Genomic DNA, 12,085 nt, shown 5'->3' on the forward strand with positions numbered 1-12,085 from the left:
CGGGGGGGAGGCTGGGAAGGGATGTGAAGGATAAAGGAGGAGGCTGCAATGCTTGGTAAGAAATGTACACATTATCCTGCCCATGTAATTGTAACCCCTCTGTACAGTATGTTCACAAATAAAATAAAATAAATTTTACAAAATAAAAAAAAAGAAATGTACTCATTATCTTGCTCATGTAACTGTAACCCCTCTGTACACTATTTTCACAATAAAAATACTCATAAAAAATGTGTGCTTGTATTTTTAATTTTTCTCAATTTTACAACAATCATCAAAAACTCTAAATTCCTCAATTACTTTCAAGAATATAAAAAGATTTTAAGACCAAACAGTGTTATATGAAACCAACAAGACTGATTACCATAGCCTGCTGTGATTAACTAACTAAATATGCCAACCATAGAATTCTGAGTATCTGAGGGAAGAAGTGGCTTGGAGGGGCCTGAGGGAGACTAGGAGTCCTGCTTTGAATCTAAACCAGAAGAGATGCCACCAATTTCCACAATCTAGAAAACTTTACTGAAAAGTTTACAATATATGCTTTTCTCTGAATATTTCTGAACCAGTAATTAAACATATTAAAAATGAGTCTGAGTCTAGGGCTGGGAAGGTGGCTCAGTGGCAGAGTGCTTGCCTTGCATGCATGAGGCCCTAGGTTCAACTACTCAGCACCACATAAACAGAAAAAGCGGGAAGTGGTGCTATGGCTCAAGTGGTAGATCGCTAGCCTTGAGCTGAAGAGCTGAGAGACAGCGCCCAGGCCGAGTTCAGGCCCCACGACTGACAAAAAAAAAAAAAAAAGTCTACACTAATTTAAGAAAGTGATTTTAAATGCTGTTTAAGGCTTATTTTAAAAAACATGAAAACATATTTATCTCATCAAACTAAGGGTATGAAAGTGGTTAGCAAGTTGGAGAACACAACTTCTACGATATAAGTAAAAAAAAAAGGTAAAAAGAAGAGAACTGGAAGCTGGTGGCTCATGCCTGTAATCCTAGCTACTCAAGGGCTGAAATCTGAGGATGCAGTTCAAACCTATCCTAGTCAGAAAAGCCCGTGACTCTTGTTTCCAATTAACTATCAGAAAACTGAAAATGGAGCTGTGGCTCAAAGTGGTAGAACTCAGGCACATGATGAACCAAAAAAAAAAAAAAAAAAAAAAAAAACCAAAAAAACTAAAAACAAAAATGGGGTACTGGAGGCTTAAACCTGTAATCCTAGCTACTCAGAAGGCTAGGATCTGAGGATCATAATTCAAAGCTAGCCCGGGCAGGAAAGTCAGTGAGACTCTTATCTCCAATAAACCAACAGAAATCCGGAAATAGCACTGTGGCTTAAGTGGTAGAGCACTAGCCTTAAGCTGAAGAGCTGAAGTACAGCGCCCAGGCCCAGAGTTCAAGTCCCACGACCAACAACAACAAAAAGATGATGTACCAAAAACTCAATCCTACATATAATTGCATAGAAATGTACATTATATACATATGAGCACAGAGAGGTGTGCTACATCTGAGAAAGGAATATAGCTGTATTTATAAAGGGACACATCATGTTCTGCCTTTTTAAAAAAATATATTTCTAGTGGGGCTAAAGCTCACGCCTATAATCCTAGCTACTTAGGAGCCTGAGATCTGCGAATTGCAGTTTGAAGCCAGCCTGGGTAGGAACTCCATGATACTCTCATCTCCACCTAAATCTCCAAAAAAAAAGCCAGACATGGCACTGTGGCTCAAGCAGTAGAGTGCTCGCCTTGAGTAAAAATAAGCTCAACAACAGTGCCTAGGACCAGCAAAAAAAAAAAAAAAAGAAAGATAAAGAAAAAAATTTATATTTTATAGTTAAGAAAATACTTGCATACATCTTGGATATTTAAAAACTGTAAACATTAAGAAAAGCTCAAACAAGTGATTTAACCCACTATGTTCAAGCTGTATATAATGTAGGCCTTTCACTCTTCTGATCAGTTAACATACTTTGGTTATTTTATTTACTTACTGGCCCTTAAAAAGGAAAATATGACTCAATACCACTTATCTGTGTTATTTCCACATTGTATTATTAAGGAGTGTATTACTGAGAATTCATACTTTTTATTTCCCCACAAGTAAAAAATGTGACAGAGGCCAGGCATGGTAGTGATACACACTTAAAATCCCAGCACTCAGGAGACTGTGGCAGGACTGAGAGACGGTGGACAGATTGGGCTACGTAGGGAGTTCAAAGCAAGCCTAGGCTACCTGGAAAGGCCCTGTCTCAAAAACAAAATTACTCAAAAAAGGAAAAGAACCATGGAAAACCAAGTTTCAAAACTATGTCAGTAGTATCAGCTAAGCCTACTTGTAGCAAGTCCCCATTCAATTTTAATATTAGGATTATTTTGAGGAATAAAGCTAACATGGAAGAAAATGAAGCCAACCACAAAAAAAAAAAAAAAATCAAGATGTCTGATTGAATACTGTTTCAATTTTGAATTCTGATGATAAAGTAAGTTTAAGAAATCTAGGCTTCTCTGGCAGTACATGGGCAAAAAGAACTCCAAGTGAATATTTTAACTATTTCTTCCTAGACAGCATCTGTGTTGCTGATCTGCCACCTTAAGGTACTCCTTAGGTCCTGATGTGCTAATAGCACTAATAAGTCCCAACCACTTATTGTATTGTAGATATTTAAAATGTCATACTTTTCCCTTACTGGATTCCTAACCATGAGATGTTATTGCTCCCTTTCACAGATGGGACAGAAAGATTCAACATTTTCCCAATGTTAACCAACTAGTAAGTAGTTATTCTCTCATATCTCTTCTCATCAAATACCTAGGACTCAACAGAACCTCTGATAATGAATGGGAAGAAGTATTCTATTACTAATAGAAAGAATGGGATAAGCTTTTTTTTTTGGGGGGTGGGGGGGTGGGGGGTCGGGTCGTGGGGCCTGAACTCTGGGCCTGGGCGCTGTCCCTCAGCTCTTCAGCTCAAGGTTAGCACTCTACCACTTGAGCCACAGCGCCACTTCCGGCTTTTTTCTTTTTTCTTATGTGGTGCTGAGGAATCGAACCAAGGGCCTCAGGCATGCAAGGCAAGCGCTCTACCACTGAGCCACCCTCCCAGCCCTGGGATAAGCTTTAGTGGTATATTTTAAAAGAATTTCAAAATAGTTTCTACTTTGTAAGTAAACTGAATACCAGAATAATACTGGGTAAAATGATTAAAAAACATTCTGTGGGACAGATCAGAGGAGGAAGCTCAAGAACATGGAAGAAAGACCCCAGCCCCCTTCTCTTTGCTCCCACTCTCTGCTCTCTGCTTGCTCTACAGTGTAGCTGCAGTGAATACACAAACATAATCTGCTTGAAGGCCACAGGTGCCAACACAATACTTCTAGAGAAAGCAAGACCGTCAAAAGAAAATTCCTAGAGAAACCAAAATTAAGATAGTGTGCATGTGGATAATTGTGTATATTAAACCTTCATCTCAATTAGCTTACTTACTTCCGAAGTTCAGCATTTTGTTTCTCCAGGTTCATTTTCATTTCCATGAGGTGATTATTCTCTTGTTTTAACTGCTTTTCTGACATTTTCAATGTGTTAACTTGCTGTGTTTGCATCTTCAGGTCATTTTGCGTTAGGCAGCGCTTCTGAGTTTCCTGCTCTATTTTTAACGTCAAATTTTGAACCTCAAAACATAAAATGTAGACTTAGTATAAAAGTAAACTACTTTTATTTTTCTTATGAATAAAGCTAACAGAAAATATGGTGATATAAAAGTTTTTTTCCAGCCGGGCGCCGGTGGCTCATGCCTGTAATCCTAGCTACTCAGGAGGCTGGCATCTGAGTATTGCAGTTCAAAGTCAGCCTGGGCAGGAAAGTCTGTGAAACTCTTATCTTCAATAAACCACCAGAAAACCAGAAGTGGCACTGTAGCTCAAGTGGTAGAGCACTATCCTTGAGCTGAAGAGCTGAGGGATGGCACTCAGGCCCAGAGTTCAAGCCCCACAACTGACAAAAAAAAAAAAAAAAAGTTTTTTCTCATTCATTTCACAGTAAAATGTTTAAAAGACTCTATTGAATTTTGGGAAGAGGAAACAAAGGAGGAAGCTACAATGCTTGATAAGAAATGTACTCATTATCTTGCCCATGTAATTGTAACCCCTCTGTACAGTATGTTCACAATAAAAAATAAATAAAAATTTAAAAAAAAAAAGAATCTGTATTCATGACAAAAAAATACTATTGAATTATCATTTTCTTATACTATACATGAAAATCCAGTAAACTCAAGAGATGGAGTAGAATATAAGAAAAAAATTGGAGTTTACGAAGTCCTCCATAAGCTTTTACAAATAAACTAGCTTATTATTAAGTCTTTAAATGTTCATTAGTGAAATCTATACTTACATCCTCATTGAGTCCATCTTTTTGTTTAAGGAGCTCATTCACCTTTTGCTGTGACTGTTTGAGGTCACAGTCCAAAATAGAGCATTTTTTCTCAGCTTCTAGTAATAGGTTCTCTACCTTCTGTTTTAAAGACCTTTCTTCTAAGAGCTTCTTCTCCATTTCTATTACAATAAAAATGGACATAAAAATGAATAAGCACATAAAACAAGCCTACCAAATATGACAGCGCCAATAAAAATGACAGTAGTATTTTTATTCAATTCCAAGTTAATATTTTTACCACTCTCAATATATTTGAAATATCAAGATTTTTTTTTTTTGGGTACGGTCATGGGGCCTGAACTCTGGGCCTGGGCGCTGTCCCTCAGCTCTTCAGCTCAAGGCTAGAGCTCTACCACTTGAGCCACAGCGCCACTTTTGCTTATGTGGTGCTGAGGAATCAAACCCAGGGCCTCAGGCATGCAAGGCAAGCGCTCTACCACTGAGCCATCTTCCCAGCCCAAATATCAAGAAATTTATGCTTGCAAGTTAGGGGTTTTGTTTATAGAATGTTAAGATACATTTGCCTTTATGGTTCTATAAGATGCTGATTATCTTTAGATAAGAGATTTATCTTACTGCTATTTTATATGTTTCTGTGTTACTGTTTTGTTGTTGCTTTTGTTAGCCATGGGGCTTAAATAATGTTTTATTTCAATATGAAATGAAATTCCTTTTTTTTTTTTTTAATTTTTTTTTTTGGTGCTGGTACTAGGGCTTTAACTCAGGACCTGGGCATTGTCCCTAAACTTTTTGCTCATGGCTAGTGCTCTATCAATTGAGCTACAGCTTCACTTCCTGAAATTCCTTTTTAAGAGTTTTAAAACTGAAGTTTCTTTTACAAGAATACTTTAAAAATATTACTTTCAGAATTTAAAATCCATTATAAACAATCTGGAAAACAAATACTGTAATTATCCTATGATAACTCCAAGACAAGAGCTGGTCTGTAAAAGCAAACTATATTATCTCTTAGTATTATACAGCTTTAATCAAATCTGTCTGATATCTTCATACTCTGAACAAATAATAGATCCCACTATTAAAAAAAAAAATCTTTACCTGCATAAACCAGAAGCAATTCTGAAATAGGGCTGGAGAAAAATTAAACTATCATAAGCATTACAAAAAGAGAGCCAATGCCTCAAATCAGCATAGATCTACCTGAAGCATAGATTACACCTGTACACTGTTCACTACTGATAGCACTGGAACACGAGATTCTCTCAGACTTAAAAAATATGGCTGAAAAATTATAACTGTTATGAGAACATGAAGAAAAAAATAAACACATAAAGCTTCCCTAATAGTTTTCTTCCTTTTAGCTCCTAATATTTGTCAATAAAATATAAACAAATAGTCTCAAAATGAAGGAATTCAATACCCAATTAATTCTTGGAGAAGTGCCAATAGAAAATTCTTTTTTAATTGCATACCTTTCATGGCCTCTGATTTAGCTTCTTCAATGGACTCATAGATCTTATTTTTATCTGCTAGCCGTGCTTTTGTAGTCTTGTGTTCAGCTTCTTCTTGTTCTAAACTTTGCTGTATAACTTTTAGTTGGTACGTCATATCTATTTCCATGTTGCTCTTTTCCTATTAAAAGATTTTAAATGGAGGTTATCAATGAAAAGAAAGCTGGCTCCACAATTTCTAAATTTTCAAGACTGTTTTTTTTTTTTTTGGGTCCGGCTGTGGGGCCTGAACTCTGGGCCTGGACGCTGTCCCTCAGCTCTTCAGCTCAAGGCTAGCGCTCTACCACTTGAGCCACAGTGCCACTTCCGGCTTTTTTCTTTTTGCTTTATGTGGTGCTGAGGAATCAAACCCAGGGCCTCAGGCATGCAAGGCAAGCGCTCTACCACTGAGCCATCTTCCCAGCCCTCAAGACTGTTTTTAAAGAGGCTTATCATCAACCAAACTTTCTGCAATGATAATCTAGACCTCTACTTTCTCACTCTCCCTACCTCCCTGCTGTATTTCCTATACTGTGAGAGATCTCTATCAATACTATTTACTTCAACAAAGGGACTAGAGAGTTAGTTTCAATATCTCCACTTCTTACAACATTCTTTCACACAAACTTTTAAAATACACCTAAAGTTCCTCTTTGCTACATAAAACATTACCTCTAGATCTCCTACTATTCACATGAGACTTTCTTGGGGGGTCTTCCTGGGGATGGAACACACAGCCTTGTGCCAGAGCACGTGTCCTTCCACCAAACTACACTGAGCTTTTTTTTTTTTTTTTTTTGGGGGGGGGGGGGGGGGGAGGTCCTGGGGCTTGAACTCAGGGACTAGGCACTGCTCGTGAGCTTTTTTGCTGAAGGCCAGCGTTCTACAACTTCCAGCTCTACTTCCAGCATTTTGCTAGTTAATTGAGGATAAGAGTCTCAAAGACTGACCATAAACCACAATCTTCAGATCCGAACCTTTTGATTAGCCAGGATTACAGGTGTGAACTACCACACCCAGCAAAAATCTTTAATAGGTAAGTCAGACTCTTTTCTATATATGCCAAGGAGACTTCTACTTCTTTGATTTCTATAGCTTGCATCAGAGGTTAAGATACTTACTTTTTCAAATAAAATCTTTAATACTAAAAATGACTTTTCAAGCTACATAATATATACACAGAATAATCTATGCTGCTATGAATAATTATAATTTGACAGTCTCTTTACAGATGAGCTAGCTCTCCTATCCACATGATTTCAGCAACTTACACACCAAAGACTCAAATATTCCTAGCTTCTATTAGCAGACTTACTACTTAATTTGGCTGGCATAGAGATACATCAAATTTAAAGAGGTCTACAGTAGGATTTGTCATTGTCTCTAAATGATTTTTTTTTTGGTGTGTATGGGGGGAGGTAGTGCTGGTTTTGGGGCTTGAACTTGGGGCCTGAGCAGTATCACTGAAATTCTTTTCACTCAATGCTGGTACTCTTATCACTTGATGCAGCTCCACAGCGGTTTTTTTCTGTTAATCAGAGATAAGAGTCTCATGGACTTTGCTACCTGGGCTGGCTTCAAACTTGAAATCCTCATATCTAAGCCTCTTGAGCAGTAAGAATTACAGGTGTGAGCTACCAATGTCTGGCTAAACGAGACAATTTTTAAAGAGGTCTAAAATGGAGTTATTTATTAATGCCTCTAAATGAGGTGCCATTTCATTGTCTTTATTAATTAATGGTACAATTGTGTATCTTATTATAGCCTACAAGAGCTCATGAGCTGAGGGCTCATTCTTGACCACTATATACTCTTAAATTGTACCTAAATGATTACTAAGTGCTGCCAAATACTCCTCCCTGGAGGATTCCGAGTCAGGATATTCCTATCCTTGAAATGGCTTCTCTACCACTCCATCATCCCTTATTGTAAAAAAAAAAAGTATCTAGTCTCCATGACTCTGGTCATCCTCCATCTTTTCTCTCCATATCACAACCATCTACCAACCAATCTACATATGTCTCTAAAGACCATGCAATTTAGCCCTTTAGTGATGGTCCATTACACAATTCGAATTCAAAACCTTACACAGGGCTGGGAAAGTGGCTCAGTGGTAGAGCGCTTGCCTTGCATGCTCGAGGCCCTGGGTTCGATTCCTCAGCACCACATAAGCAAAAAGAAAAAAGCCGGAAGTGGCACTGTGGCTCAAGTGGTAGTGCGTTAGCCTTGAGCTGAAGAGCTGAGGGACAGCGCCCAGGCCCCGAGTTCAGGCCCCACAACCGGACCCAAAAAACAAAACAAAAAAAAAAAACCTTACACAATCCAGCTCATACCTACCTCTATACCAAACATTTGCCACTGAGTTTCTACTATTCTTTTTTTTTTTTTTTTTTTTGGGGGGGGGGGGGAAGGGGAGGTCCGGTCGTGGGGCCTGAACTCTGGGCCTCAGCACTGTCCTTCAGCTCTTCAGTTCTTCAGCTCAAGGCTAGCACTCTACCACTTGAGCCACAGCACTACTTCCGGCTTTTTTCTTTTTGCTTATGTGGTGCTGAGGAATCGAACCCAGGGCCTCAGGCATGCAAGGCAAGCGCTCTACCACTGAGCCACCTTCCCAGCCCCTCTACTATTCTTGAATAAAGGCCATTTTATCTAGGGTTGGGGATGTAGCTCAGAGCACCTGCTTATAGCACATTATTAGGGAGGGAGCTCATGTTGTGATAATCAGGTTGATTTTGGCCTGATGTCTATTTTTCATTTGAGTTTTCCTGGAACACTGCCATCTTTTATTCTTTACAAATTGCACTTGGCTGAACAGTTGCAAGCAACCATATGGCCCACAAAACCTAAAATATTTACTATCTTGCTTTCAAAGAGTAAGGTTTGCTGACCCTTTGCTCTCTACCAGAAATACTGAGCAGACTATATCTAGATAAACCAACAATGCCTTTGTTATTTTTCCATCCTTTGATTAGACCATCCTCACCTAAGAGTATGCCTTTACCCGCCTACCTATCTGATCCTGTTAAAGGACTCATTTTTAACCAATAGACTACATTCCCTATCCAGACCTCTGTCATTCAATTACTTTTTTTTTTTTTTTTTTGGCAATACTGGGATTTGAACTCAGGGCCTCATGATTGCTAGGCCAATGCCCTATCATGTGAGCTACACTCCCAGTTCTACTTCTGTCATTCAATTACACACTGCATTAGAATTATCTGTGGCTTTTATTAGTGAGTATGTGTGTTTGTACTAGGGCTTGAACTCACTCAGCATTTTCTCTCACAGATAGTACTCTACCACTTGAGCAACTCTGCCAGTTCTTATACTTTTAAATAGTATCACCTATTGGACTATGATATTACTAAATGCACAAACTATATATTGACACTTCACAGAAGACATACTAAGTATTTAAGTGAATAAATAAGTAAAAATAAAATAATAACAGCACAGGTTCTTAGAAATCATCCCTGGCCTACAGTATTTTTCATGGAAACTTCTAGGTGCCAAAAGTCATGTCATGATAATTGTTTTATTATGTAATTTTCCTGGGATCTCTAAAGTATCTTAATTATAAACACTCAAGAAGGAATTTCTTCATGAACTTCCAGGACACTGAGAGCTGCATGTATGGTGTCTGCTTCTACAGTAAGTCTTAAAACATATATCTTCCCCTACACAACCAAGCCTAAATTTAAGAATAAAAATACTCCTGTGAGTTATTTCCTGTATTTTATCATCTGAAATCCTAGAATGATTTTTCTACCAAAAAAGAATAGCTGAACATATTTTACCTTTTCCAAATCAGTGAACTTTTCCTGTAGTTGTCTCTTCTCCAGCTCTATTTTTGCTAGTAAGATTTTGCCATTCTTTAAATCTTCTTCTAGGCCAGATATTCTGCCTAAAAATTGCAACTTTTTAAAAACAATGTACCGACAAGTTATATGCATCAATTAAGAGTAAAATATTTGGAAGCTGTCTCCTATTTTGTAGCTGTTAATGGTGAGCAAGTTTTATACTTGTTGGCAAAATGGTTTACAGTTAATTCAACTAAATTCAATTGACCACCATCAACTAGAACTCAATTAATATCGCAGATATTGGTAGTCTGAAATTTAAAATAAATCTCTTGTTCATAAACTTTTTTATTTACATATTTCTAATGTTCTAACTTTATATAACAGTACAATATTCTAGAGTGTTATTCTAGAGCATTATCCATTATCGGAAGTTATTTCCAAATTGAAGATAATCAAAATTAATTCAAGTGCACATTCTACTATCATACCTTGCAAATCATTAATTATCTCTGATCCATGGGTCCGGTCCCTCCTTTCAGATTCTAGAGCTGACTGAAGATTGATAAATTCTTTCTCAAGTTTTAACTTGGCAGTTTCAAGCAGGCAGTTTTTATCTTGCAGATCTCTATTGTTAGACTCCAGCTGTTGAATCTGTTTTGAACTTTCTGCCTGGGTTTTTCTTAACCGAGCTGCAGTATCAGATTCTGTTCTCAGCAAAGCATGCGTTTCATCCAGCTGTTATCCCATTCAAAAGCAAAAAAACTCAGGTATATAAAATGAAAACACATTATAAAATACTCAAAGTAAATGATAACCTACAAGTATTTTCCTAAGGACAGAGGCTAAACCTTCTGCAACACTGCCAATTTCAATTCATGTTAACTAGCCATCGTAAGTAAAACTCATTATCTGTATCAACAGAGATAAACCTACTTGTTTCTGGAGTTGATTTACTTTCTCAGTGGATATCTGAGAGTTCTGATTTCTTTTTTTCAAATCTTCAAGTTGATCTTTTAGGCTGTTAACTATGATAAAAAATATTTTAGTGCCAATTCCCAACAACACACATACAGAATATTTTTCTTGACAAATATTTAATATTCTACATCACAAACCATCGTTTTCTAAATTCCGTTTCTTGTCAGCTTCATGATCAGCTTTCCGTTGATATTCTGCGTTTTTGTGCTGAAGTAGGGCCTTTTCTCTTTCCAATTGTCTTAATGCTGATTCCACATTTTTCCGTAATGTAATCTGAAATAATGCTTACTGTTATCACCAAAAGCAGATATGCATTATAAAAAAAAAAAGCAAAACTTCAGTGAAGGGGCCTCCAAAAATAGAGCTGTCACTGAGCCAAAGACGGGAACCAGGAGGATCCTGGCTTAAGGCCACTACAAGTATAAAAAACATGGGACACCATCTTAGCTGGTATGTATCTGTCATCCTATCTTCATGGGAAGTTGAGATCTGGAGGACTGGGATTCAAGGCTAGCCTAGCCAAGTTTATAAGACTCCATCTTAACAAAAAAGTCTGGGTGGGCTGGGAACATGGCATATGGGTTTGATTCCTCTTGATACAACGGAAAAGGCTAAAACTGGGGCTGTGGCTCAAGTGGTAGAGTGTTAGCCTCGAGCAAAAGAAGCTCAGGGACAGCGCCCAAGCCCCAAGTTCAAGCCCCAGGACTGGCAAAAAACAAAAACAAAAACAAAATCAGGGAATGATGGTGTGTACCCATTTTCTCTGCTATAATGGGAAGAATAAATAGGATTGAAGCTCAGACTGACTCAAGATAAACAGTGAGACCCTATCTCAAAATTAACAGTGCAAAATAGACTAGAGGTATGATTTAAGCAAGAGAGTGCCAGACTAGCAAGTACTGATCCCTGAGTTCAAATCCCAGTACTTCCCTGGCAAAAAACTGACATTATTGTTAAAATGATCATTTTTCATTTTTATAAAATAGCACACTATTCTTAAATAAGACCATATTTTATTCACTATTGAAAGCACAATTTTCTGTAATTTTCTTGAACCACAACCACCACCACCACCGTCGTCGTCATCATCATTATTTTTGTTGGTCATGGGGCTTGGGCACTGTCCTTCAGCTCTTTAGCTCAAGGCGAGCACTCTACATGTGAGCCATAGTGCCACTTCTGGTTTTCTGGTGGTTAATTGGAGAAAAAGAATCCCAGGCCCAGAGTTCAAGCCCCATGACCGACCAAAAAAAAAAGTCACTTGGTTTTTAAACCAAAATAAAAACATCATTTTTAAACTTGAAATATGTATATATACTAAATTAAGTCTATAAAAACAGAATGACATGCAGGTAATAAAAGTTACCATATAATTTCATACTTCATTGTTACAAAGGCGTATTTTACCATCTACC

At 37.7% G+C, this 12,085-nt stretch overlaps 1 protein-coding gene across 1 annotated transcript in view; it reads right to left on the reverse strand.

Moving 5' to 3' along the window:
• Rock2 (Rho associated coiled-coil containing protein kinase 2) overlaps positions 1-12,085 on the reverse strand; it is a 133,814-nt gene that overhangs the window by 25,152 nt on the left and 96,577 nt on the right. Inside the window, exons 14-20 of the mRNA XM_042680730.1 lie at positions 10,808-10,943; positions 10,626-10,717; positions 10,181-10,427; positions 9,687-9,793; positions 5,872-6,031; positions 4,397-4,557; positions 3,491-3,675 (exon numbers count right to left, since the gene is read on the reverse strand). Coding sequence (XP_042536664.1) covers positions 3,491-3,675; positions 4,397-4,557; positions 5,872-6,031; positions 9,687-9,793; positions 10,181-10,427; positions 10,626-10,717; positions 10,808-10,943 — 1,088 coding nt within the window. The remainder of the gene's footprint in view (positions 1-3,490; positions 3,676-4,396; positions 4,558-5,871; positions 6,032-9,686; positions 9,794-10,180; positions 10,428-10,625; positions 10,718-10,807; positions 10,944-12,085) is intronic.

This window comes from Dipodomys spectabilis, unplaced genomic scaffold (assembly GCF_019054845.1).
Source record: "Dipodomys spectabilis isolate Male_0828 unplaced genomic scaffold, ASM1905484v1 ptg000066l, whole genome shotgun sequence".
Taxonomy (NCBI): Eukaryota; Metazoa; Chordata; class Mammalia; order Rodentia; family Heteromyidae; genus Dipodomys; species Dipodomys spectabilis.